This window comes from Camarhynchus parvulus, chromosome 10, assembly GCF_901933205.1.
Source record: "Camarhynchus parvulus chromosome 10, STF_HiC, whole genome shotgun sequence".
NCBI lineage: Eukaryota > Metazoa > Chordata > Aves > Passeriformes > Thraupidae > Camarhynchus > Camarhynchus parvulus.
In genome coordinates, this window is record NC_044580.1 from 18,380,883 (window position 1) to 18,408,234 (window position 27,352).

Sequence of the window (27,352 nt, forward strand, 5' to 3'; positions counted from 1 at the left end):
AATATACTCAACTCCCACTGAAATCAAGGATAAATGAGGACTTCCCGCCCTATGGAGGCTGAGCTAAGTTCACACAAAATTAGGGTGAAGCCTGAGGACAAATCTCAGCATGTAACACTTTCCCTTGGAGCAGACACTGCCCACGTTGAACACCAGGTTAGTGGGAGGGGACATGGACGATGGGGACTGCTCAGTGCAGCCAGAGAGCAGCTAAAATACACCCAGCTGCTGTTTCCTGAAATAAAGTATTTTAGGATCTTGGTATGTAGACTCTGAAATGTAAGCCTAAACAAAGAAACCCCCAGTACCAGGGAAAGCTGTGTGTTCATGTGCCTGCCTCCCATGCCTGGGCACACTCCCTGCTGCTCTTGCAATGATTTCCTGGCTGTGCCTTGGCTCTCGGGTATCCACACACAGGCAGGCTGGTGTCTAACACTGTGTGATGAATATCGCCATTTTCTAGCAAATTTTAGCTGCTGGAGGCCCGAGATAAATTTCAAGTCTAACTTTTGAATGAAACCTTTGGTTTCCCTTTTTGATTTCAATCCTTAAACATTGCCCAGGAAATAGTATTTTATCTAACAGCAGCTTTTAAAAAATCCTAAGAGCATGGGATGGAGCAGTAGGCCCTTTCCCAGTTGTAGCAGTTGTCTTTGGGGGCGGTAATTCATAACCCAGCAAAAGTCAGAACAGGCCTCAGGCTTCTCAAGCTTCAGGTGCCTGAAATAGCTCCTGAGTGATTTTCTGATACCTTAGTGTTGGACAGTGAGCAGAGCTCAGCCCTCTCCAAGCATGCCTTGGAATCCCTCACCATGTCTAACACAGGGAAAAGTGGTTTAGAAGCTTTCCCAAGGAGCACTAATTTTTTTGTGTGTATTTTTTAGCAGGCAAAAACCCCAGAAATACTTCTGAGTGGGTGTCCACAGCTGAGATTTTTGCCAATGCTTTGCAAAAGGAAATTTTGCTCTTTTTTCCAAGTGACAGCTCTTAGTGACCAGGCCATAAAATTATAGCAATGGTACTTTTAAATTGATCTAAAGTCTGTTCATTTGTGTAGTGCCCATTTAAAGCCACATTATTGTAAGATGCTCCAGCAATGAAATTCTGCATTAGCAATTCAGTTCATTAAAGAGGATATTTTAGTAGGTTCTTTCTTTTATAGCTATTACTCTGTCTAAAGTGAGAAAAACCTCAGTCAAATTAATAAAACTAACAACTCGTCACACATACGCTGCCTCTCTGTGAAGTCTGCTCTGCTCTCACCAGTTTGGCAGCCAAGGAAAGATGTATGGGAGCCAAATTCCCTCTTGCATAACCACACAAACCTGCACGGGAATGTGTTTAGCCTGTTCAGTGCTTGTAACCATGGTTTCATTTACTGAAAGTTACCCTGAAAATTCAAAGTTTTAGTCAATCATCAAGCCATTCCCCAGATGAGAGAGCAGCCACACAGTTCAGTTGTGCTCCAGGTTCAGAGGGGCTGTGCTTTGGGAGGGCTTCACCGTTGCTCTGCTACAAATACCTCAGCAACACTGAGGTGCTCTGGGACACAACTTCCCTGGGAGCTCTGCCTGCACCCAAAGCCTCAGACCCAGCTCTCTGCTCCAAAACCTCAATGCCTTTTCTCGCTCCCTTTTGGAAGCACCAGTCCCTGACGTACTGCCCTACTGACAGGCAATCAGTAAGGCTTTAAACAGTAAGATTTGCTCACAGCTTCCCTTTTCAGTTTTCATGTGCTGGAATTCGGTGCTAGATTCAAACTGATTTTGCAGAGATTCCCAGCATAAAGAATTGCAGTTCAGTTCCATGGAACACAGAATTTCCATCCTGCTCAAGGATAGCTCACCAGGGGCTATGCCCAGGTCACTGGGTCTTACCCGTCCTCTCACCTCCCATTTGTCAGCTGTGAGACCCAAGCAATGTTCATGCCCTTGCTCATCCTGGATGACACTCAATAACTATTGGCCCCTATAAAAGGGATCCTCACCAACCTTGGTTTCCACCTCATCTCATGAGTTCCCATTCAGGTAATGGTTTAAGCATTTATCTAACTTAAAGAAGTTAAGATTGTTCCTTATTGACTTTAAAAGGACTATTCATATGTATGAAGTACAAGGCTGGATCAAGCCTCGAGAGCAAGGCACGAGCTGGAAGACAGAACTCCAGGGACTGGAACAGACAGAGTCAGGTCAGCTCAATTGACTCTTCGAATCAGCCAAAAGAGGGAGTCTCAGAGGAGAGCTGGGAGTGCTGGGGAAATGATCTGTCACTACCTTGGCTTTAGACACAACCAGCTGATTTAGGGAAGGAAGAACTCTCCCAGACTCTGACAGGGAAGATGAAGGTGAAAAGTAGAAGGACACAGGGTGCTGAATTTCTATTTTTCACTCACTTTAGTACAAGACTTAGAACAACTGACAGCTGATCTATTCACCAATGAATCACACAGAAGTACAGAAAGCAGTTCCTTCCCAGAGTAAATCTTGGATCTACTTTTCCTTTTTCAGGATGAACCCTTGCCCTTTGCCCAGCCCTGTTACTGTGGGAGAAGCCCAGGCTCTTATTACTCCAGTACCTTTCCATGAGCTTGCAGCACCTCCCAAGTGGTTAATTCATGGAAGCTGAGAGGATACAGGATACACATCTCTCACAAAGTGAGGAGAAACTGCCACAAATGACTGGGCAGATATCAACAGCTTCAGCAAGAGACAAAATATTCCCACCGAATGAAAAGTGACGGATCATCCCGGTTTAATGCAGCCAAATTATCCGTGTAAAAATACATGCAGGACATGCTGCTGTGCCACCAACGGCACTGCACAGCAGCTTGTGTTTACATCTCATTCCCTGTCACAGGCTGTCCTGCGTGGGCTGGGCCCAGGAAGAGCTGCTGCCACAGAGCCTGGGAACACATGAAACCCAGGGCCTGAGCCCTGGTGCGTGGGCCCAACATCCAGCAGAGGCAAAAATTAAACACAAGCTGTTTACCTGATTACACCAGTTCAGCAGTGATTGAAGGGAGATGGGTGTTTTTTAAGTTTAAGGAAGAGCAAATTGTTAGAACTGAGAGACAGAAATCAATTCCACTCAGTAATTGCTATGGAAAGATCCTTCTATGAGCCTCACTGGAGTTTGATTTTGTACATTTGCATCTCTTTGCATGATGCAGTTGTCACTGAATCTGCAAATCACATCAAAATTAAGCTGTAATTTGAGCTTGGCTTAAATGAAAAGTGTGTTAAAACTTTGAAGTCCACATGCTATGTGTATGAAATCCTGTTTCAGCTAAAGCAATAATTAAGACTGGATCGCAATTGCAGTTTAACAACTTCAAACAGATCTTTAGAAACTGCCTCTAAACCCAACAGCTGGAATGGCAAATGAAACACTTGGCTGTGGTGGAAACAGGGACATTGTACCTGGTTCTGTGACCTCACCTGGCACTTGGATATAGCAGTCACTGAGGTACAAACCCCACAGTGACAAGTCCCAAATGAGCCAGGGCAGGTGTCCCTCAGGGACATGCTCTGGATCTAAGTAGTAGCCCACTAACAGTTTCGAAGAGCTGTGGTCTTGCACCTTCAAACTCTTTGGTGGACTCTGGTGATTTCCTGGTCAGTCCCTTCCAAAAAATCTGAGGATGAAAAATCAGCTAATGATTCTGGCAGATCAGCCTCCCACATGAATTTTGTTTGAGTCTGAATTCATGAACCAGGGATCTTTCCTTTGAACTTCATTTCCTCTCCAGAAATAGTTCAAAGCAGTTGGAGAATATGAATGCCAAAATCAAGCCTGAAAACCACCACAGCCTCACTTTAAAACAGTTCATTTTTTTCTCCTGAGAGTTCTGCTGTTGCTTTCCATGGCTTGTCAAACAACCCCGTTCAGATTTAGCACAGAATCTGCTGTTCCCATTCATCACGAGTCTCAGGACTGAGGCACTCCAGCTGCTCCAGGGCTATACCCTTAAAAGTGATCTTGCTGTGATGTTACAACAGCCTGTTGTTATGACCTTGGCTATTTTTGACAAAGAGATAAAGATGAAATAGGTTCTTGTTCCTAATGACAGCTTGTACAAAACATCCTTTCCAAGGAAAACTATGTTATCCATATGTATACCTTATGGATCAGGCTATGCCAGACAGCAGCACTATAATCTCTCTCCCCCAGGTGACACAGCAAGAAAAATGGTTTGGCTTTATTATGCCAACATCTCTTTAATTGCACTTTGGGAAAGTACTGTGTTTTCTCTCAAAACTAATAACAAATCAAACACTTTGAAAACCGCTTTATTTTTTCACTACAACCTCTGTGTTTGTTTACTTGGAAATTTCTCAACCTGGCACACAAAATTTTGGAAGATTTTTGCTTTTAATTCGGGGTTCTTGCCTGGAACTTTCTTTTTTCCTACCTGCTGCCCCTTTTTTGAGAATGCCCTATTAACCAGAAAGATTTCTGTGACCTTCCTCACAATAAATAATGCTCATGAGAGTCAAAATGGTCTTCAATAAAATTACCTGATTAACATCTTGAAAGAAAGATCGCCTTATTCCACACAGGCCCGATTATTTCAATTAAAGCTTTGTATTAATTTCACTTAAGTTTTTTAGTTGTTCCTTCAAAACTAATTTAACAACCTAAATACTTAAAGCAGATGAAAAACTTATCCTATTTGTGTAAGGATAAGCTTAAATTCTTTGCTGGATGATGGCCTAAGGGCCTGTAAATACAGATGGCTGTGAACAAGACCCAGAAGAGGCCAGGTAACCACCAACAGGCAATTATATCCCCCTAGAACTTCAAGCCAGTATATCATACTCTTTGAAGCTAATTGCTTTGAAATAATTGGAAAGGTGAGCAGGTAAGTTCACACAGAGCATCTGCAATCTTGCTTTGTATTTTAAAAACCAACAGTCCAGATTGCATGGACAAAACAGGCATGATTCAATAAAACAAGTTAAAAGGCAAGAGAAAGGTATGCAGTGGTCTTTAAAAAGGATTTTCCTTTTAATTTTTAGCATCATTAAAATGCTGAAAACATTTTGTTCAAGAGCTTCTTTAGTTAATACCTCATTACTTCTCTTTTTATTGTTATGGTAATCAAGCCTTAATATATTGCAGCTTTATAGCATGAAATCAAGGCTAGGCCTGTGGGCATGGACAGATGTACAACAGCATGCAGTAAAACACAGGTACAGAGACATGCAGAGCTGAATATGGCACTGGGGTTTTTTATAATTGTTTAGCAATTCATCTGAAGTTATTTTAACCTTGACAACAGATGAACTCTAACATGTACCATGATCAGTCACTGGAAAGCTGCACTGCAAAGCAAGTTTTGTAACTGTTGTCTTACAGGCTTGGGTTCTAGGAAGGCATGAAACCAAGTCTGAGCAAGATGATTAAATTGTTTGCATGACTTCAGGCTGTAGCTATAACTATTCAAAACATTTAATTGAGAATATTTTAGCCAAGAGAGAATGGTAATGCTGGGGAACTGCATTTTACACCAGGACTTTGCCTCTCTGTGGGAAATTGGGGCTCAGTGTCAGCATTCAGACCCTCTCCAGGCATAGGCACACCAAGAAAGAATATTTGGATCTGACTTCTGGTTCTGAAGTGAACTTGGACCTTGTGCTGGAGCTTTGCTAATGGTTGAATTTCACCCATCAAATCAAGTGAAAGTTAGAAATAACTTTTAGAAAGTTATAATGGCTGTGTCTGCAGGGTGTTGAAATTGTATCTCAGGAAGAGTGAGCATCCTTAGATCTTCCCCGAGTAAATGACAACACACTACCCCCAGTGTCAGGGAGGCTCCCCTTCTCAGCAGTGCTTTCAGAGAGATCATTCAGGAGCCATTCCAGCTCCTGGGAGCTTTGCTAAATTTAAAGGAAGTGTTTTGGCTGGCAATCCCTCTCCCAGTGAAAGCGCTTCAAACAGCCAACATGAAAAGCAATACGCCTGTGACTGCATCAAATCCCTGATCCTGAGGGATGCCTTGGGAAGTTCTCCAGCCCCATGGGTTTGGGGTGACACCACTGACCACCAGCCTCAGCTTGTCCCGAGCACATCCTGCAGGAACATCCCAAACAGCCTTTGGCTCTGCAAACACGCGACCTTCATTGGTTACCAACAGTCATGAAGGAGCAGAAATAGGTACAGATGACACATTATTCCAGTAGAAGTGAAAATTGTTTTCCACATTATAACTGGATAACAGTAAAATATGATTTAACACATGGATCATGTATCAGAAAAACGTGGCTAACCTCAGATAGGCAAAGCTTCCAGATTCTCCCTTTCTTGGAAATACTGGGAGTAACAATGTGCTGTATTCAGCTGAAATCTGTTCCTTTAAACCTTTGAATTTAAACAAAGTCTCCTAACAATGAATAGTCCAGTCACCCAAATTTCTAGTGTCAAGCACAAAGGTGAGCAGCTGTCAGGTGCAGTAAATCTGACTTTCCCTCCTAGCAGCATTTCACTGGGCAGAGCCTGTGGGATCAGACCCTGGGACAGGAACACGTGTTCCCCAGCATATAACAAGGGGAATGAAAGACAATGGGCACTATAGGCCAGCAAACACACTAATTATATTAATAAGATGAAAGCTTAAATTTTGAAGCTAATCCTGGGCTATCATTTATAAAAGTTAACAGGGCATATTTAATTTAGGAATTGGCTAACACTTCTCTTTCCACCACTGAAACCTCATAAATGAAATATACTGGATCCCTGCCCAGTGCGGAAATAAAAGTTATGAATAATGTTTCTATCTCAATCATTGTCAGTGCTTTAATATTCCTAATTACTTTAAAAAGCTAAATATTCAATATAGGAAAAACCTTCTTTTTCTTTTATCTCCACTTGCAAGATTAGAGCAATTTAATAAGAGTCACTGGGTAGTTTTAGTCCACAAGACCATTCTGTACTTTGACATCCTTTCCTGGCCATTTTTACACTGAATGAAGTGCTTTTTACTCGGTGAGTGCACATGTGTATAAATGTGTAATCTGTATCTGTATGTCCTTATTGTCATAGTCTTTTTATTATCATTATTTTTAACTTCTGTTAGTGCTCATGTACTGTACAAATACTCAGTAGTAGGATAAACTAAATCTAGTACTAAGAGTAATAAAAACATTACATGAGTTCCTGAGAATTTATACAATATCTCACAATTAATGTTGTGGGTTTTTTTAATATTTTTAAATATAGATATTCAATATATCATGATGCCCAGTTTTTCCCTTGTCTGCATTTCAGGTAATCCCGAAATGTTGCTTCAAACCCCATAGTATGGCATTTGTTTCCATCCATGGAGTCATATAATCCCAGAATGGTTTGGGTTGGAGGGACCTCACTGATCGTCTCATCCCAACCCCTGCCATGGGCAGGGATGCCACCCCCACACCAGGTTACTCAGGGCTCTGTCCAACCTGCCCTTCAACACTCCCAGGGCTGGAGCATCCACATCCCCTCTGGACTCAAGTCCTTCCTCCCTACTCCTTTCCTATTCCCTTTTCTGCTGGAATATTCAGCAGAGCTGCAGACAAAACCCCAGGAACCCATCTAGGAATCTGCCCCACTGTCTTCAGCCTCTGGTTGTGTTCACCCTCAGGCACATTTACCTCCCATTCCCTTATAACTCCTCCCCCTATAGATCCCTCCTCTGTTACCTTCTTCTTCTTAAGATCCCAATCAATTTGGGAGAGAGGGAGGAAGCCAACACAAAACAAAACACCCATTCAGTTTAATTTCCCAGCATCTCTACCCATGCAGCTTTATTTACTTGCCTGATGCACAAATTGACTCCATTTATCAAGCTTATTCCTGCTTTGTCAATAATGTCTCAGGCCTGTGTTACGTCACACTCGGATGTTTGTGCAGCCTGCTCCATTCCAGCATGAACCAACCACTTCAACTCACCGTGCCCAATTAAGAGAGTTTAACAAACACAGCCTTGCCAGCTGAAAGAATTGAAAGCCTCAAGTGTGGATTAATTTCCTAGCAAAAGGTGCAGAACTCCCAACTCCCATTCCCTAACTTTGGCAGTATGGATTTAAGGAATGGATTGTAAGTCAGAGGAGAGAATCTGGGCTGCCTGAAAAGTCAATGGCAAAACTCCCCCTGGCTTGAACAGGACAAGAATTCTATCTGGAGAGAGTGCTTTCCAAACAGCTCCAACACTCCACAGAGTATTTCATGAAGAATGTGCTGTATTAAAGATTTGAGAGAGAAAAAAATTCTTTATAGACCTCTATTATCTGTACTGGTATCCTAATAACAGGACCAAAAGCATTAACAGCATCCTCCACTGCATTTCACATTTCTTTGCAAAACACAACCAAAAAAGTCCAATGTCATTATCCTGGGAAAGGGTATTTTCACATATTCATAGAACCACAGAATGATTGGGGTTGAAGGGACCTTAAAGGTCATTTTGTTCCAGCCCAATATGAACTCTTACAAAATAACCAGCAGACAACCTTCATTTTTCCATTCAAAGCATCCAAATTCTAAGGCCACTGCTTTATAATACCTGTTTTTTAAGAGCAACATATATTTTTATCATATTTTGGTATCTTTACTCACCACTTGAGCAATCATTCCCTCCCCAGCCTGGTTCACAGTGACACGTGTCAGGAGAGACACATCTTCCATGCACACACTCCTCTGTGCACAGTGCTGTTGAGAGGAAACAACACACAGCATTGTAAACATATTAAGTGGTTGCTAAACATACCCTAAACAATGCCTTAGAGAGCAATATTTTGTTTAAAAATATTAAACAAAGCAAACACGCAAAAAAATAATTACTCACAAGATTAAATTATTGCTAAGTGCCCAAAATAAAATATAGGTCTCTTGACTGCAATAAATTCATTTGTCACTTCAGCCCTGTAGTGAAAAACTCACACACCAGAAATTCCTTTGGTTAGCAGTTTTGCTTCATAATAAAGTTTTTTACCAAACTGACATTTATTATTATTATATTACAGAACAGCAGCTTCTTATATTGCACTCAAATTGCAACTGCTCATAAGACAAAATGGAGCTCAGTCTTGAAAGTATATTAAGATCCAAAATAGATTTCATTTAAAAAACAGCTCCAGGAAAATAAATAATTTTACTCCATGATGCAGTGGCTGTAAGTGCATTTTTGTCTTTTCAAGGTCAGCCAGTGTTCCATAACTACAGTTCTCTGTGTCACTGGTATAATATTGGAAGTTTGATATCCTCAAGATCAAAGCAAGACAAACAGGCTGGCTGAGGAACAGCTCATAGGTTTTAGGATTCTCTTTTCCTGTGCTGTTTCAGTGTCTGACAGTTTCCAGTGTATGCCCATCATATACTAAAGAGTCTGGAGAGCACTGAATAACTGCTTTAAAGACTGAACTTTGTTGCTTACTACCTTGTTTCCATTTTACCACTGAGGACACTGCCAGAAACTCCTTGTGCCAGAGATTCAAATTGGATAGTTAAGCTGGAACACATAATTTCCATCTAAACCAACACGTACGAGTTATTAAAAATATGAAGCAGTGGCAATGAGGTCACTGTATTAAATTGTATGTACATATATATAAAATACATTATTTAGTTCATATATAATCTATGGTCATATATCCTGTGTTTTTATATTAGATGGGAAAGGTGGGTATTGAGTTTACTTAACCAAGAACTGCCTGAAGCTGGACTACAAAAGACTTATCCCAAGACAAAGATAATTCCTTCCTGTTCACACCAAGGCTAGCAAAGCTGATTTGGGAAGTAGCTTTGGGGTGCTGTAGTGAAAATGGAGCTGAACCACTCAATTCCTTTGAAATCAGCCAGCAAAGCTTCTGGAAGTTTCCCTGATCTGCAGGTGGAATGAAAGCTGGAGTTCTTTCAGTTCCCAGATCCCTCCTGCACCAAAAGTTCTCCACCACTGCCTTGTCGCTTTGAATGACTCGTGCTACACCTGACACTGGCTGGACTCCCAGACTGGGTCACACCTTGGACCCACACCCAGCTGCCAACAAAGCTCATGGAAACATTTTGCTGCCTATTCTCTGGTTGGGTCATTGCAGACCAAACCCACAGAGCTGTTCACAAAATATTTAAATCCAACATCAAAATGCAGGTAAACTCAGAATAATCCTGCGGGACAAACTTTCCTGCTCTTTATCCAGCAGATCCCACGTGACCAGTGATTAGAACGCTGCCTCGTTAAAACCACTGCAAGATCTTTCTAAATTAATCATTTCCTTTCTACGTTTGCTGCATGTCAAAAATGCAATTTATTCTTATTCCATATCTTATGTTTAGACATTATTGCAGTGGGCATGAAATATTCATGGCTAATCTCTAGTCACTAATTGTCCTAATCTTTTGTGCATTTATTTTACTCGAGTTAGGCTTTCTGGAGACAGTGAAGCATCCTGCTCTACAGCTGTGGGATGAAATTCAGGACAGGATATTAGACAAACAGGATATTCCAATAAAAATATACACACCTTCCTACAATCATTTGAAAATGGCTGGTTATCCAGAACGCGGAGAAGTTCACATATAGAACAGTCACAAATTTATAGGCTTTTATTCAAACTACAGTGAGCTAAAAGATATAGGATATGCTGGGATAGGGATACCTTGGGAACTGTGTCCTGCACAGCTTTGGCTGAGAGTACATTTCTCAGTGAAATTCATCCTAGCTTCATAAGAGATATGGAAGTCAAAACTGAGATTTTGCTGTTGCCTGTATGGACATTTGCAATAATAAATCACTCTAACATGTAAAATGTGCAGGATTTTTTACCCTTTTAACTTGGCCACGTTGTCACCTCAAAGCAAACATTGTGAGTGAGAAGGTTCATGGGGGACTGGTTCTTTACTCTTCCAAATAACAGAACTCCTGCACATTACTGCTTTAAATTTAGTTGATTTCCACACAAATTTATCACACCTCAACTATGTTAACATAAATATGAAATAATAGTAACTAATTAAGCAATGAAGTTTCCTTGGTCGCCTGTCTAGCTGCAGTCCTATGGGAAGAGTGCAACATGAGACTTAGCAGCAAGATTCAAGAGAGAACTCCTCATTCTAAAGCACTCAGACACATGAAAAATAATAAAAAATATATTATAAAGAACTGTATCCTTGTTTTCAGGTGTTCTGAAGTCCCACATCGCCGAAGATGACAATGTTTAATGAGCAATTAAAGATTCAAGTAAGGTGAAGATGCTTCTTGGAACTGTGGGCTGTCTCATCTCTGGTTGATTAATTGCTAAACAAGTAGCTGTGAGCTCAGAGCTCACTAGTGACTAATTCCAAATGTGGGGGTCACAGAAAACTCGCTTTTTTCAACAGAGAAGCTTTGACAGAAGTAATTTTATTTAAACTGGCAAACAATCAGACCCCTGCACTGACTCAAATCAGGTGTCATATTAGGGTACAGCTCTAAAGTTTTACCACAGCAAATAAAATTTGGAATTTCTCCTATAAAAGGGAAGTCTTGCCTTGCTCAAGTCTTTAGAGTTTAAATTAATTTTTCATTCTATTAACATTCAACATAATAGGATACCATGGTCCCCAAGGCATTCTTCATAATACACTTTGTACAGTGGTTTGCAAATGATCCTACTAGTTAATGGAACTATAAAAATTACTTGCACATAAAGGTCAAGAAAAATAAAGATGAGTATATACTTTCTGACACTGTCCTGTTCAACACTCAGCTAAAGGCCCCTGGAGTAAAGAAAACTTGTCCTAATGGAAGGAATATAATTCCTCCCAGTATAATAGCCCAAGCACTTCAACCTTTGGAATTCCAGACTTTTTATGTCTGCATTTTCCCTCAACCACTTCGCTTGAGCAATCCAGCACCTCATTGATCAGTGTGTTATTAGCATTCTTGGCATGAGTTTGACATCAGTTTGTAGTTTGATTCAGCCTGGTAATAAAATGACCTACATCAAAGCCCTGCCAAAATGCCATCTTTGTCGCAATGTGTTTAGCATGAGTTATTTGCCCACATTCAAGGTTACACAGCAACTGCTCCTTATCATGCAATAAAGGCAACAAAAGGGTTCTGTAACAATCCATTTGATGCTTATCACTTACTTTATAATTACAGACTGGGCTTTTTTTAACATATAAGGTCAATCCTCAGGGAAATAGACCTAAAGATTAAACACTTTTCACACCTGAAATGGCTGTCCTGAGGAATGGATGTTAGAGAAATGGATTCTACTAATGCTTATTCTTTAATTGTTGCCCAGAATTTGAATTCAGATATGATAAATGGTTTGTCTGTGTCTCCTCTCCTCAAAGGCGTGAAGTGCCCAGAATATTGCAATGAGGAGAAGGGCTCAGTGGAGCAGACTGCAGAATATTTCCACTGCAGAGTTCCTTCAGCAAGGGGTACCACAGGGAGTTCATCCCAGACAAAAGCAGGAATGGAGAATTGCTCTGTCTTCCTTGATGCTGCATTCCTCTGTATGGACCCAAATTATGATATTGCAGGGTTTAACTTTGTTGTTACACCCTCTGTGACACCCTGCTCATCACATCATCCACCCACTGACTGCTGGCACCCACTGAGCTCCACAATCGGCCTCTTTCCCAGAGACTGAGGTGCATTTAGGGAAGAGTTTCATCCTAGGGGAACAAGTATGGAGTGATTCACTTGAAAATTTTTCCTTGTCCAAAAATATAACTTGTACATTTATTTCACAAAAGACAGAGTCACAAACAACCTAATTTGTGCTTGCACTGGAGTGTGGTAACATTTGTGGTGGTCCTTAGAACCTGTGGGAGTTCACAGCTACCGACCCAGCAACTTCCATCTGCCATTGTCCCACTTTGCCATGCCAGACAAACAAAATCCCTCCAAAACAAAGAGCAGGGTAATTACAAAGTGTGAAGGACCCAGAGCAGAACAGAAATCAGAAATCACTCCTTGGGCTGTGCTGGCTCACGGCAGCGCGTGCTGCAGGAGAGCCGTGCCGGAGCATTCCGTACACGCCGGAGTTTCCTGGGCTCTGTGGGACTCCTGCCCAGGATCATAGAGCAGCCAGGAGGTGACAGAAAGCATAAATAACTGGAGATACATTATGATAATGGAAAACATTGCTAAATGGAGATATGGATGCTGCTATGAGACACAATGAGAAATTCAGGCACTCGCCTGGAACTGCACAGAATGAACTGGTTTATTTGGACTGCACACGTGGCACAAGGTCATTGCCTGAAAATATCTTCTTTTCTCTGTCTTACTTCTGCCAGGTTTTCTTCACTATACACTGATCTTGCCCAAACTCCGACCAATTTCATTTATTTTCTGTGAACCAACAGTAACCTGCCTTTTTTTTTATGTTGCTGGTATTTTAACTTCAGATTATTTAACCAGTTTGCCCCATACTTGATAGTTGTTGGACTAAACAAAGCAGAAATTTAATGGGAAAAGTGATGTTTTCCTTCAATATTTCATACATGTCCCTAAAATAATTTGGGCCATTTTAGCGCATTCCTTCATTCCCTCGTGCCACTTTTAGGGAAAAGAGTGGTTTTGTTAGGTGAAATAGATGTTATCCTATGCCCAGTGGTTTCAGATAATGCAGAGAGGTCAAAGTAGATGAAAAAAGATGAAAAAGATTCTTGCTCCTTATCCATTAGGAATCTGTTCACTCAGGGCCTCTCTGGTGCTTCCATCTTAATGTACTGGCCTGGGTCCAGCTTGTGCTGAGTCTACAGTATCAGCTTCATTAGATAAGCCTGTAGTCAGCTTTTGGCTGTGCTCAGGAAAGGGAGCTTGGATAGCACAAGAAAGATGACTACAGCTAGTGCATCCAGGTAGGTTTCTCTCATTCTTAGATTATTGCTTATTTGTGGAATGGATGATTTCCTCCCTAAATCACTGACTTTCCATCAGGAATCAAGCTGATTTGATGGTTTCCTGGATAATTGCTTCAATGAAGTGGGATAATAGCTCTTTGCATTGCTTAATGTCTATTTCTGTGGTCATCACTCAGGATACATCCATTAATTTATCACCTTGGAAAGCACTTTCATGCAAGGTTTAACAACTTCCAAAGATGAAGAGATCTCAAAGCCTGCTCAGGCTTTGAGGAATTTATTGTTTCAGTGCATAGCAACCCTTCTTTTTCATCTTCCCATGAAAGTACCAGCGAAAAACACAAACCCAAAGAGATCAATGTGAGCAAAGGAAAGATGAGACTGATGCAGAGCAGATAACATCAGTGGGTCACAAGATCAGCTCCTTTTCCTGTAGGAGCAATTCCAGCACTTCTTTTGCAGGTTTGGAATTAAGACACTCTGCATCAATGCAATCAGAACAGAATCAATGGTCTTTTTGTTGTCAGGGCCATGGGGATCTCTGGCCATTGCCTCAGTGAGGTATTGATCTGTTCTGGGTTGTGTTATCCTCAGTCTTGACACCCGGCCAAAGCTCAGGGATTAGGCCAGACATGACTTGTGGATGTCTGAAGTAAAAGAACTGTGGAGATCCATTTTGAGGATTTTGTCTTTTCCCAAGAGCAGAATTTGACATGTGTCGGTGTCATCACTGACAACAGATCAGTAGTTCTCTGTATCCATTTGCTGGGACATGAAGATTTGTTAATAAGCATAAACTCCATGGCAGTTTTTTACCCTTTCTATCAGCAGGTAAATAACAGCCTGGGGTTCTGGCCTCTATCAAGGTGAACACAGAGACTTCCACATTTCTGAGTGTCCCAGGCTTGTGACACGGACTAGTTTAGGAGTCCTGGAATAATTCCATCCAGATCTCAATGTTTCAGACTCCAAGGGCCCTTCATTAGGAATGCTCACAGTTTACTGTCACTTGAGGAGCTGGCACTGATGAGAACCTCCTTCAGTCCAGGCTGCAATCTGTTGCTTTAGGCCTTACTCTAGGGAGTGAATAGGGAAGTAAACTGTGCCAGGGGAAGGGCAGGGTGGGGAAGAGACTTCCACTTGTTCTGTGAGCCCTGAGACTGGTGGGGCACAGTTTGGAATCCCAGTCTGGTTGGTTCTGAGGAGCAGCTGAGCTGGAGCAGCACATCCCTGAGACAGGAATGGCATCGCATCACTGACCATAAAATAGTGACAGTGACTGAGAAGTTTAGAGCCTGCAAAAGGAGAGGTCGGGGGAATCACACATTTAACAGAGTCTTTGTGGCATTTTGATGCCCCATTGGTTTCATCTGCTCTGGAGGAGAGAGGGGATGGGAGATGATAGCACTCACCATTTAGTGCTGTCTGAGCAAGAGCTGCAGAGCAGCCTCCTCATAGCAGCAAATGTCAGAGAGCACGACTGGGGTCAGGAAGCTGAACTCTGTTGTACCTTTGGCTGCATTAATAAAAAAGTGCAGGAGTTGAAGGCACAAAAAGGGATGGTGGAAAGGCACTAAGAGACTCTGAGCACTCAGGTGCATCTGCCCTGCAAAGTGGACAGGTTACAGGGCTGGGTAAGAGCAGCAAAGGCAGGAGGGGGTTCAGTGTACAAAGGAGGCAAATCCTGCAAGAAAGACAGTGCCTGATGCAAACAGCTCCCGACTAACTCACACCTCAGACCAAGGTCAGACACATCCACACAGGGACTCCTGCTCAGCCCCAGGGCTCCACAGGAATCAGGACACACCAGAGCCTGGGCTTGACCTTGGGGCAAAGAGAGAAATTCCTCCTTCTGGTGAAATCCTGACCCTCTAAGGTGAGTTACACTCCCAAATACCTTACCACTTTGTTGGGGGTTAGGATTTTTTCTTTTGTTTCTTTCTTTCATGGAATTTTGTCCTATCTGTTGCTAAGAGACAATAACGACCAATATTTAAGACAGATTAAAGAAATGGCCAAAGTTAGAGAAGGGTGCAGCTGCTGCTCTCTTACCTGTGGGGTTTTCTCTTCTGCCAGATGGATGGGGAGACAGGCTGCGGCCACTGTGGGGAGAATTCACCACCACTGTGAGGCTCCATCTCCTGCTGTCTGCTCCTACAGCGAGTGAAGCTCTGCTTGTGGGAGCAGCTGTTGCTTGATAACACCCACCCACAAAAAGGCCCCTCACTCCCTAGGGAAACCCCTTCCACCTCAGACTCCGCTTAGGAGCCGCTGCTGGCAGCCCCACCATTTCTCTGCCACTGCTCTGGGTTTTTTGGGTTTTACACTCCCTCCAACACCCCCGCAGCTGAAGATGCAGAGTGCGATACATCCTGTACTGGGGCACCCCTGCCCTCCCAGCTCTTTGCTGCTGCGCCCATTCACTGCCCCAGCCGTAACGGCAGAACCGCCCGGCCCGGCCGGGAGCCAGCAGCGCCCCCTGTGGCTGTGCCCGGAACTGCAGCGCAGGGGAAGCGGCCGGGGGCTGGGCTGGGTTCGGGCTCTCTCGCTGTTTGTTTGTTTGCCTTGGCACACACACTCGCAAAGAACTCATTCCTCTGCCCATCTCCTTGCCTGAAAGCCATGTAATTTCAAAGTTATAATAATTTGGAGGGAAAGGGGTCATGTTCTCTGTTCCAAGGGAGGTTCCTGCCTTGCTTGGCAGACAGCGGTCTCAAACCAAGACAGTTTTAAGGCTCAGTCTTTCTCATTGCCTTCACAGAAAGTGAATTGGAGTCCAGAGAGAACTCATCAGGGAGCAGCTAAATATTGATGATTGTTGATCCTTTGAGGCCTGAAACCAATTTTTTGCATTTTCTGTCATTGCTTCAAGTAGAAATAATCATTGTATTCTGCCATGTTGAGAGGAAAGAGTTACACTGAGATCAATTCTGCTGATCAATGTTCTAATACAATATTATTCTGTGGGACAATTTCAGCATTTAACATTTTCTGGTAAATGATTTCCCATTGCCTCACACTGGGTTCAAAACAATCATTAGCACTAGTTCAAACTGTTAATGAGGTTAAGGGAGATCCTGAATCAGCAGAGCAGAATCTGTGACCCTGGAAAGCTTTTCCCCTCCTGTGCCCTCTGTCTGCTCCTTCCATTTTGGTAAATTGACCAACTCTTCCCAGCAATTTGTAGGAAATACATTTTCACTTGTTAATTTTCCACTGGAACTTGATTCATCCAACCAACAAACTTAATTTGTCTGCAAATTGTGCTCTGTGTGGCACCTTCAGAAAGAGCAGCACTATCTTTTTCTAAGCAATGCAGAAATATTAACATTTACTCTTGGCATGCTCCTTCATTCTCTCTGTACACAGCTTAGGAGACCTTGGTCCAGCAAAACCAAATGCAGTCCAAAGAGGCTTTGCCTGCAGAAAGCTCCAGGTTTTTTGAGGACAGAAGTGCCAAAACCAGTAAAAGCTTTCCCCAGTAATTCCATTCTTAACTCCAGGGGATTTCTTTGTTGTTGCCTAAGGAAATTAAATTCTTGACAGGTTGGGAATAGAGGAGAAGCTTGTACATAAGATCCCTGGTCCTTCTGGCAGCTTTCCTGCCAATCTCTGGAGCAGCAGCCAAACCTCCCAGAAGAAAAGAAAGCAAAACCTGGCCTATCAAACCACCTGTGAGGGCAGGTGGCACCAGACCCAGCACAGAGGCAGGAATGCCCGTTCTCCATGGCTGGGTAACTTTGCCTGCAGTCTGGGCTCTCCTGGGAGTTGTGCTGGAAGGAAAATGAGCTGCCAGGTGTGAAGCACAGAGCTGCAAATTCACTAAAAGTGGTAAATCACAAACATTTCCGCCACAGAAAGACTGGAGGAATGCAGTGCCCTGCAGGTGAGGAAGGTGAGAAGTAAATGACAGATGGACAGGTGAGAGGCGTGGCAGAACTGGGTGAAACTCAGCTGCTGGGGGATATTTCCAGCCTCACCACAGAAACTCCACCAGTACAGTGCCACTGCTTTGCTGCATGCCACAGCCACCCCTGCTTTCCTCCTGTGACTGTAGCAATCCAAGAGACCAGGAATTTACAGGTTCCAGCACTGGCTGAGGAGCTGTTTGATTTAAACAGTGAGACAGGAAACACATGGGAAAATGTCAAAGAAAATGAGCCATTATCAGAAAAGCCCTCACACATTTATAATTGGAAACATTTATATCTGGAAATCACCTCAAAATCACAGCTCTTGCATATTTTGCTATAGGTTACCCACTCAGGGCATTGAGTGAATTTCTTTGTGTACAAATTCTATCAGCTTGTGATATATTTATTTTTAGATCTGGTAGCCTTGCTACATGTCCGTAGTTCTCTGATTACTGACTTGCCCTGAATTGTGGGTCTCATGCCAAGAAAATTCTATTTTCTGACAGCAAATGACACAGCTCCACTGCTGATTGATTTCCATAGGTACAGAGTGTGTGCTGTAGAGTGAGGATTGAGGCATCAAAAATGTTGTTCCTAAAAGATCAAAAGTAGATCGATGAAGACATCTGGACTGCATGACACTTCTGGCTGTCTTTGCTAGGCAATGCAACACTTAATAAAACCAAATTACACAGATGTTCCTCGAAAACTTTCAGTCCTGCAGCAAATTGAATAAACTATCGATGCTTCAAACAAAATCTTTCTTCATTCTTATTCCAAAATTTTTCAAGTGAATCTAACAACAATCCTTTCTTTGTTTCTCACCAAAACAGGGCGAATATGGACAAATTTCTAAAGGCAAACCTGTCCTTGAGGCCAGGCACAGGCCCCAGAGGGCCAACACATTTCAGATTTCATTTCAAACCAAGGCCCACAATGCAAGTGAAGGTGACCCTGCTGAAATCAAGGACAGACTGTGCTCTGTTTGAAGATCATGTATAAGCTACGCTAACGGTCCTGGGGATGGAATATTTAAATGCAGACTCCTTTCACTTTTCTCACATTTCAAAAGGAATCACAGCAGTGTGTTTCACAGCAGCTTTCTGAAAAGAACTGCAAAAAAGACAACATAGGAAACATTTTTGTAATGATGGGGGCTGATCCTCACCTCAAGCCACTCGTTTAAACTTCCTGTCACCTACTCCAGATTGCAGAATTTCAGCTGATTTAGGATCTAGCCCAATTTCTGCATGTTGAATGTCCAGAGAAACTTTCTATTAATGACACACAGTAAAACGCACTTTCCAGCTCCTGGGATTCACACTATGGCCTAGAGATAGAAGATGGGAGCTGGAAACAAAAGCTTTTCCCTACATTATCAGAAACTATTGAAGAGAGCTACTGTTTATATTAAGGTAAATATGGCACAGCATTGGCAGTATTTGATGAAAAGATAATTTTAGATGCTTTTAGTAATGCTGTTAAAAGGAATTCTATTTAAGCTGGACATTTGTCAAAACATGACACCTGTGAGTGCAGGTGTGGTGACATCAGATCCAAGATCTGCACCGGAGATCTGCTTCTGCAGAGCCCTTGTGCACAGCACTGCTGTTCCTGAAAAGGTTCCATTTCTTCACCAGTCTCCTTATAATGTGTTTCAAACACATTATTTTATTTTTAATCAGAAAAAAGATTTCTTTACTTGACTCAATTTACATCTTTACATCATAAGCAAGGCCATCTTCTAGTTTTGCATATGGATTTCTGGACATCACAGTAATAAAAGTAAATCATAGCATTCAGAAAGGAAAAATCTTGATAAAAACAAAGAAAGGTTTGAGGTTAGATAGATTGATTAAATAGTTCCTTTTGACTTACAGCATCAGAGAAAGTGAGGTTTCCAAAAGTGAATACCTATGTTAGAAATACTGAGCTTAAGATAAACTATTCAAAACCATTTTGTGATCAAATCTGCAACGGACTGAAGTTGCATGAAAAAACCTCCCCTGGGAGCTTTAAAACTTCTCTATGAAAATGGAAAGTAAGTGCAGCACCACACAATGTGAAGGGGAATGCTGTAATCCTGACACAGAGAGGAAAAGGGAATGTCTGTAGCCTCAGTTCCAAGCACATCAGGTTCTAAGGGATGGCTCCATGGCTGCTTAAAAGAGCTCTGTCCCTGATTAGCTTTGTGACATCTGATTAATCCCCTCCCCTGTACTAAGAGTGTTAACAGATGCTTTTACAGCCAACATCATCTTCTTTTCCTTAGAACCATTAAGGAACCAGAAATGAAAACTGATTTACAAACTGACTCTATTGCAAACATAAAATTTCCATAGTGTGCCCTCTGGGCACCTTCAGTTCACTCCTATTACCCATTGTGCCCTCCCACACTGTTTCCCTTGTCCCATGAAGAATTTCCCTTCACTATCAGCAACTCCAACTGCCAGAGGGCAGGGAGACATGGGATATTGGGAAGGAATTGTTCCCTGGCAGGGTGGGCAGGCCTGGCACAGGTGCCCAGAGCAGCTGTGGCTGCCCCTGGATCCCTGGCAGTGCCCCAGGCCAGGCTGGATGGGGCTGGGAGCAGCCTGGGACAGGGGAAAGTGTCCCTGCCCATGGCAGGGGTGGGATGGAATGGGATTTAAGGTCCCTTCCAACCCAAAGCATTCCAAGATTCCATGAACTCACTCTGCAGATCATTTATTACTGTGGTATGTTAACACCACTCAGAAATGGTGCACAGCCACAATTCTCACCAAAGGTAATGGAAATTGGAACACTCACCCTGTTTGATATCCTGGCTCCTGCTGCAAAGTTGTAGGTTCAACAGGAAGAAATTACTTCTTGTCCAAAGTCTCAGAGTGATTTTCTGCACAATTTGGCATCTTAATATTTTTACATTTTGGTGTAAATGATTTATGCTTCAGAGTTGTAAGTATTTTATATTTTAACTTAAGTGATTGCTTTCTACAAATTTTCAAGAGTTCTTCCATAACAGAGCACTGTCAGTTTGCATTAAGCTCCAGAGTAACTGGCTTTTTTTTATAGTCTCCATCAGAAATGGATGTAGTTGCAGAAAATCCATGGAATAATATATCTTTATCCTACTATGAAAGGTGGAATATGTGCCACAAAACCCAAAGTTAATTTGGAATAAAGGGAATGACAACTTCCTTGAATTCCCATCCAGCAAACCCATTCCCAGGAATTCCCTGGCATTTCAGAAACCAACATCCATGATCACAAGTAGACTAACAGAATCATAGAATCACAGAAGCTTAGAGCTGAAAAGGACCACAAGGATCATTGAATTCCAGCTCCTGGCCCTGCACAGGATCACACCATGTGCCTGGAATGGTATTTCTTGTGTCAGGCTCACGTGGTATTCCCTGTGTGAATGCCATTGGTATTGTTCAGAGGCACTGCTAAAAGGATGGAATAATTACAGACAGGCGTTCCAAAAGTTCTCATAAAAGAAATGCACATTATGCACAGGAAGATGCTGAAAGCTCTGTATACTCTGGGCCAAATTCCGTCTGCCAAACGCTTCCACCACTCATTCCTGTGCTGGAGGAGATGGGGAGTAGTGAGCTGTAAGTAAGTGCACCCAGGTAGCCAAATGCCTCCTCCTGCTTGGCCAGGTTGCTGTATTTATGGCATCCATGGCTGTTGCTATAAAAGGCTGTGAGAGCAGAGGGAGGCAGGAGCAGGGCCCACAACCCCTCGGCCAGCCCAGACAACTGCCAGCACCAGCTTGTCCTTCCCAATCTCTGAACAGAGACAAAACCACTTGAAAAGAGTGGCTCACTCCAGCTTCCAAAGTGCTCCCCTGCCACTACTGAAACCAAGAGGTGGAAAGACAAAGAAAAACCATAAGGAGGTTTCCTGAGGATCATATTGATGAGTGTTTTATTATCTGCAGCATGGCTGGCTCTACTGGGCTGGCTGGGATGGGGTTAACTCCGGCTCAGCTTGGATCATGCTGTGGTTTAGGTTGGTGACCAAGCCAATGCTGACCATGCTGACATTTCAGTTACTACTGAACTGTGCTGGCACAGCACCAAGGCTTGCTCTGCTCCTCAGGATCATTCACATTTGTTTTAACTCAATCCATAAGTTTTCTTTCTTTGGTTCTTCTTTCCTCTTCTCCCATCCCATTGGGCAAAGGGAATGCGAGTGGCTGCAGGGATCAGTGAGGGGGGAGGCACTGGGTTAACCCACACCCCTGCTCTGTTATCATGTGTCATCATGTGTTATCATGTGTCATCATGTATCATCATATGTTATCACTTACTGTGTGTTATCATATGTCATTCACATGTTCTCATATGCTACCATGTGTTATCATTCTATTGTAGCACTTCAGCCCTCCTTGCAGCGCCAGTGATCAGTTTTATTCACATTTTCAGTCTATAAGTTGCCTAGAAAGGAGGAAGGGGCCACTGGCACTGACAGCTGGCAGGAGGTTGCAGTTGCTCTCTTTTTAGGCAAGAAGGAATCTGCCTGGTAATGCCCCACATCTGACTGCTGGCTTCCCGGACATCCAGAGTTTGTGTGGGACCTGCTCAGGGAAGGTCACAGCCAGAGGAATGCAGGAAGGAAGCAGAAAGAGATGCTATCTCAGATTTTGTATGTACATCAGGAGCTTTTCCTAAAGGCCATCTCAATTTAGATAACTTCTTTTCCTCTCTCTACCCTTCCTTCCTTTTCTCCTGGGCTTTCTCTTCTCCAGAGTACATGAGAAATCTGTTAATGGGAGAAGGATGTAAAGGAGTGATCAAGAAAACAACTTGTGGGCTAGAACAAGCTGACCTTCAAGGTCCCTTCCAAACCATTCTATGATTCCAATTTCAATTTTAAACCTGTTCCATTTCACACATTTGTCTTCTTTCTGACCCTATTGATTTCCATGAGTTAACCTGGCTCAGCACATGCCTGGACTGCTCATGAACTGCAAACTGCTTTGGAGGGGAAAATCTTCCAGAATTCTGTGTCTTCCTAATTCCATAAGCAGCAAATGCTCTGTATGCCCTCACCCTCATTCATCCAGGGATGCACAGGACCCTGGTTTTGTTCAGTGCAAGCATCCCCAGCTGCACAGGAGGGTTGGGTCACAAAGGCATTGTGGAAGAGCCCTGGTGCCTCCAGGCCATGCAGGATCAGTGCAGACTGCCATGACCCACTGTGAGGTGCATCCCAGCAGGAGCAGGATTTGAAAGGGCATCCAGACACATCCTGGTGGAATTGTGCTGATTTAGAGCAGCTGGGGACCAGCCTGACTTTGCTAAAAGAGGGCAAATTAATGGACTAAACTTTGCATGGCTCTTTCTTTGAACCCAACAATGAATCACACCTATGGGTTTTGTGCTTTTTTCTGATCCTGCTGAAGCTCCCAGCCATCCAGGCCATTAGCATGAGCACCATGAGGAGCTCTGCATCCACTGCTTCCTTCTGTGTCTGCAGTCCCAGTGTGCTTTTATACTGATCCAACAGAGACTGCCTAAAGCAGCCAGAAAAGCTTTTTCTGCTACACTAGCAACAGTCTAAATCTTTTTCCAACCATAATGCCTGCCTAATTTTCTGTCTGATATTTATTAAGCCCCTTGAGACATTATACAGCTTCAGCATTCCCCCCCTTTTTAACTTTATGCTATTTTCATTCCTTTATATGAGCATTTTGTTTCTCCTCCTTTTCCTGCACTGCTTCCAGAAGTCCTTCCCTTATCTCATTACTGCTCACCACCAGCATCTTTGCAAATCCTTCAGCGTCGGAGGCTGGGAGCAAACACAAAATGATGGATGGGAGATGAGAACTGACCTTTCCACCTTCCCATCCAGGGTGTCTCCAGTGTCTTCAGGCTCAACAGCCACCCACTGGCTTCATCTGTGTCACCAGCTGAACTGACCTGCTTCTAGGGCTGGTGTCCCTCTGCCCTCACACTCCTGTGTCCCAAGAGGTTCTCAGTGAACAAGCAAAGGCCCATTTCCTCTCAGATGTCCCCTTTAGATGGGAACAAAGGATTCAAATAATTTTCCCTATGTTCTTCACTGGCAAAAGATGTATGGAGTCATCTACAATGCATATAAAAGGAAAAATTTCAAAGTGTCTCCTACTGTCATTTCAATTCTATAATTAATAACTATATGCAGAAAGGCCTTCCACACCATTTTCTTGCTGTCACACATCCCAAATCAGACAGAGGAAAAGAATGTCCACTGATAGGGAGTATCTATGTCCTGCTATAGCATTTCCCCTAATTTAGGTTGCATTATTGATGTACAGGACTCTGTACTTGAATAATGTAACAGTAAGGCTCTCACAGAAAGCACCAGCACTGGCTTTAATGTGTGTCTATAAAGATAAGAAAAATGTATTTTAAAAGTCCAGCAGCTTTCAAACAATATATTTTCAAGTTAAAGGAATACTCACCACAAGGAATTTAAAATTGAGGTGAGAAGGGGGGGCAACATTTCTTCTAAAATGCTAATGAGTTACTGTCTTATAAAGTGAAAAAAATCAACAAATCTGACATATGAACAAACATTATGAATATTCAGGAAGGTTAAGCCGCTGATTCAACGTTTTCTAGGAGTGGACAACTTTTGCACTGATCACACAAGGCATTCTTTTTCTTCTCATCACGAGCACGCTCCACTGTGGTGTCGGTGTGCTGCTGGAACATATGTGTGGAATTGCAGGGATTGTAATTCATCCAGATGGCAGGAAGCTCTGGAATTGTTACTCCTATGCTACAGATGTTTAACAATCCAACCATATGGCTCCAATAAGGCAGCCTTGTCAAAGAGTACAAAAACTGCACTAGACACAGAGCCCTGTAAATGGGACTGCAGTCCTGAGGTGGGAATGTTCCTGTGGCTGCGCTATAAATGCACACATCCCACTAGGAAGCTGGCATGGCTATTGCAATTACAGAATTTATGAAACATTATTTAAACTCCTGAAAACAATCAGGCCTCATATTTGCATAATTTCCCCAAGTCAGCTATTAAAAGAACATTCCTCATTTGTTTTTGAAATTCATTAAAGGCATCAAACAAAGGTGAGTTGAAAAGCTGGGTAAATAAATACATGTTAATACAATAATGTCCCCAGCCTCTGGCCTGAGGGAAATGCCACTGTAGGTAAAAACTGAGATTCAACCAGTGAGACCAACAGTTTCTTTAGAAAGGGATTTGTCAAAGTCAGGGAGCCCTGCTGATGCTTGTGACAATTGTAATGTGGAAAGCTGAATGTTGAGAAACAGTCTGAGATCAATAATATCTTGGCCAGGAAAGGAAAGCACCATGAAATGGTCCATCTATAACTCTACTGAATTTTGGCAGGTTTGAAAGACAGATAAATGGCAGCAAATCAGATTGTTAAATCACTAATCCTGTCATTATTACATCCTGTCACATTGCATAGATTTAGACATTAGAAAAAGAGTGTAAGGTAGGAGAGTGAAGAAAACACTTAAAAGCTCAACTCCATCTGTGAAGAAAAGGTAAATTCCCAAATTTTGTTTCATGGTTGGTGCTTTTCTGCCCAAAAGTCAGCTGGCAGTAGCTGCTGCTCAGAGTCCCATCTGCCTTCCCTCTGATGTCAGGTCTCTGACCCTTTGTTCCCCACAAGAAGTGTCTCATCTGTACAAATCTGTTGTGCAAGAATAAGATTAAAATGGACAGACTGAACAAAGCATTGGTCTCTTAGACAAAAATGCATCCATTTAGCACACAGGGCATCTTTCCACCTGACATATTCTTAAAGGGAACTATTCAATTACCATCTCCTCACAGGCTAAAGAGCACAAAAGAGCCATGTAATATTCTTTTTCTCTTTTTTATTTAGAGCAGCAAAGTATTCAGAGCTGCTTTATCTACCACAGATACTAATCTAGGCAATATAATTTTAAAACATCCTTACAAAAACCTTGAAGGGCAGTTGAACCCTGTGGTTGTTTAAAAAAAGATTTTCTGCAGTTTATGCATTTGCTCTGCCAAAAGCTTACCTTAGCATACAAAGTACAGTAAATCATAGCTGCTCTGATTTACTGCACAGACTGTGCTGTTTGTTTTCAGGGACAGCTCAGGGAAAAGCTCTGTCAAGTGTAAGAACATTCAGAGAAGGGGAATCGTTTTGCAAAGCTCCCACAATGGTAACAACATTTCTAAGACATCAGTGAAGGGGAAAAAAATGCAGATGTGCATTTGCAGCATTTTTCGTGGGGGATTTTTTGGATACCACTGCAACCCCAAAATATCAGGCCCTTTGGAGGCACAAAGATAATTTCATACTGTTTAGCCTAAGCATTAATGGGCTGGCCAGTTGTATAATTTACCAGGCAATCAGTTAAATTATTGGACCTTGTGCCTGAATTCCACATTTTATTTGGGTAGTAGCACATACAGATGCCAAAAAGGCAAAGAAGACACCAGAGAAGTGGCAGAGGAAGAAGCTCTGGATCAACATGATTATTTAGAACTGAGGGTAGATTTTATTAGACTTAATCTGTTTAGTAAGCCCCAACAAGAGGACAAAGATAAAGCCATATATCTGACATCCTTTTGAAAGTTAGTAAATGAAAAGGGAGAAGATCAAAACAGTAGCTGAAAGCCTTCACTTCTGTTTTAAAATCCAAGAAACAGTCATTAATAGAGATTTAAACTCAGCCCTCTCTAGTCTAAACATGTCACTGTTAATTACAAAGCCATTTAACTTTTGCAAGAAATAAAGACTGCTATTAATGAAAGAAGAACCAATTAGCCTTTAATCTACACACTGTTTTTTAATCAAACTTTCTTTTGATCATCAGACTCACTGCAGGATGTATCCCTCCTCCCCATGTTGTAGTGGCTTCCATGATTGCTAATGGAATGGATTTTAAAGGGCTGGCTGAGCAGGGGGAGCCCTCTCTGCAGGGCTGGAGCTTGCCTCCCTTCCTGCCAGGGACAGCTCAGGAAAAGCTCAGAATTTGGTGTCCTGACCACTCTTGGAGCAGCGGCCTTTGGAGGAGCAGCACTGAATGCGTCTGGAGGAACGTGGGACAGGAGTACTGGACAACCTCGTTAGGAAACAGCAGAAAAATACCAGTGTAAAGGGAAGTAAGAAATGGGATGGAAAAAGGCAAAAGCAGAGAAGTGCCTCCAGGAATGAAAATGGAATTTACTGCTGACTGCAAAGGATGATGAATGAGAGAATTTGCTTGTTGGCACAGGAACATATTGTAGGAAAACAAAACAAAAGAAATGGGATCAGGGCTTGATGTGTTACAAACCAAAGGGGTGACACGAAAAGGACCCCATTAGCAAAATATTGGGCCTCCAAACTGTTGCTTGAGGGCTCAGAGAATTTCAAGGAGGTTTTCTGTTTGGTTTTGGGTGTTTTTTGCTGTGTGGCTACTTGTAGTAGCAAAATAGTAAGTCCAAGCGTCTGGAATCCATCATGATGGAGAAGTTCTTCCCTGACATCATTTCCCCCTTGGCTGCTGTTGCTGCTGTGATCTCCGGGAAGGACAGAGAGCAGATGTCCCTGAACACACACCAGGCTGATAATGAAATACAAGAACCTGACTCCTGCACATGTAAACAGC

At 42.6% G+C, this 27,352-nt stretch overlaps 1 protein-coding gene across 1 annotated transcript in view; it reads right to left on the minus strand.

Moving 5' to 3' along the window:
• MEGF11 (multiple EGF like domains 11) overlaps positions 1-27,352 on the minus strand; it is a 252,337-nt gene that overhangs the window by 158,966 nt on the left and 66,019 nt on the right. Inside the window, 1 exon segment of the mRNA XM_030955179.1 lies at positions 8,596-8,688. Within this exon segment, the coding sequence (XP_030811039.1) occupies positions 8,596-8,688 (93 nt within the window).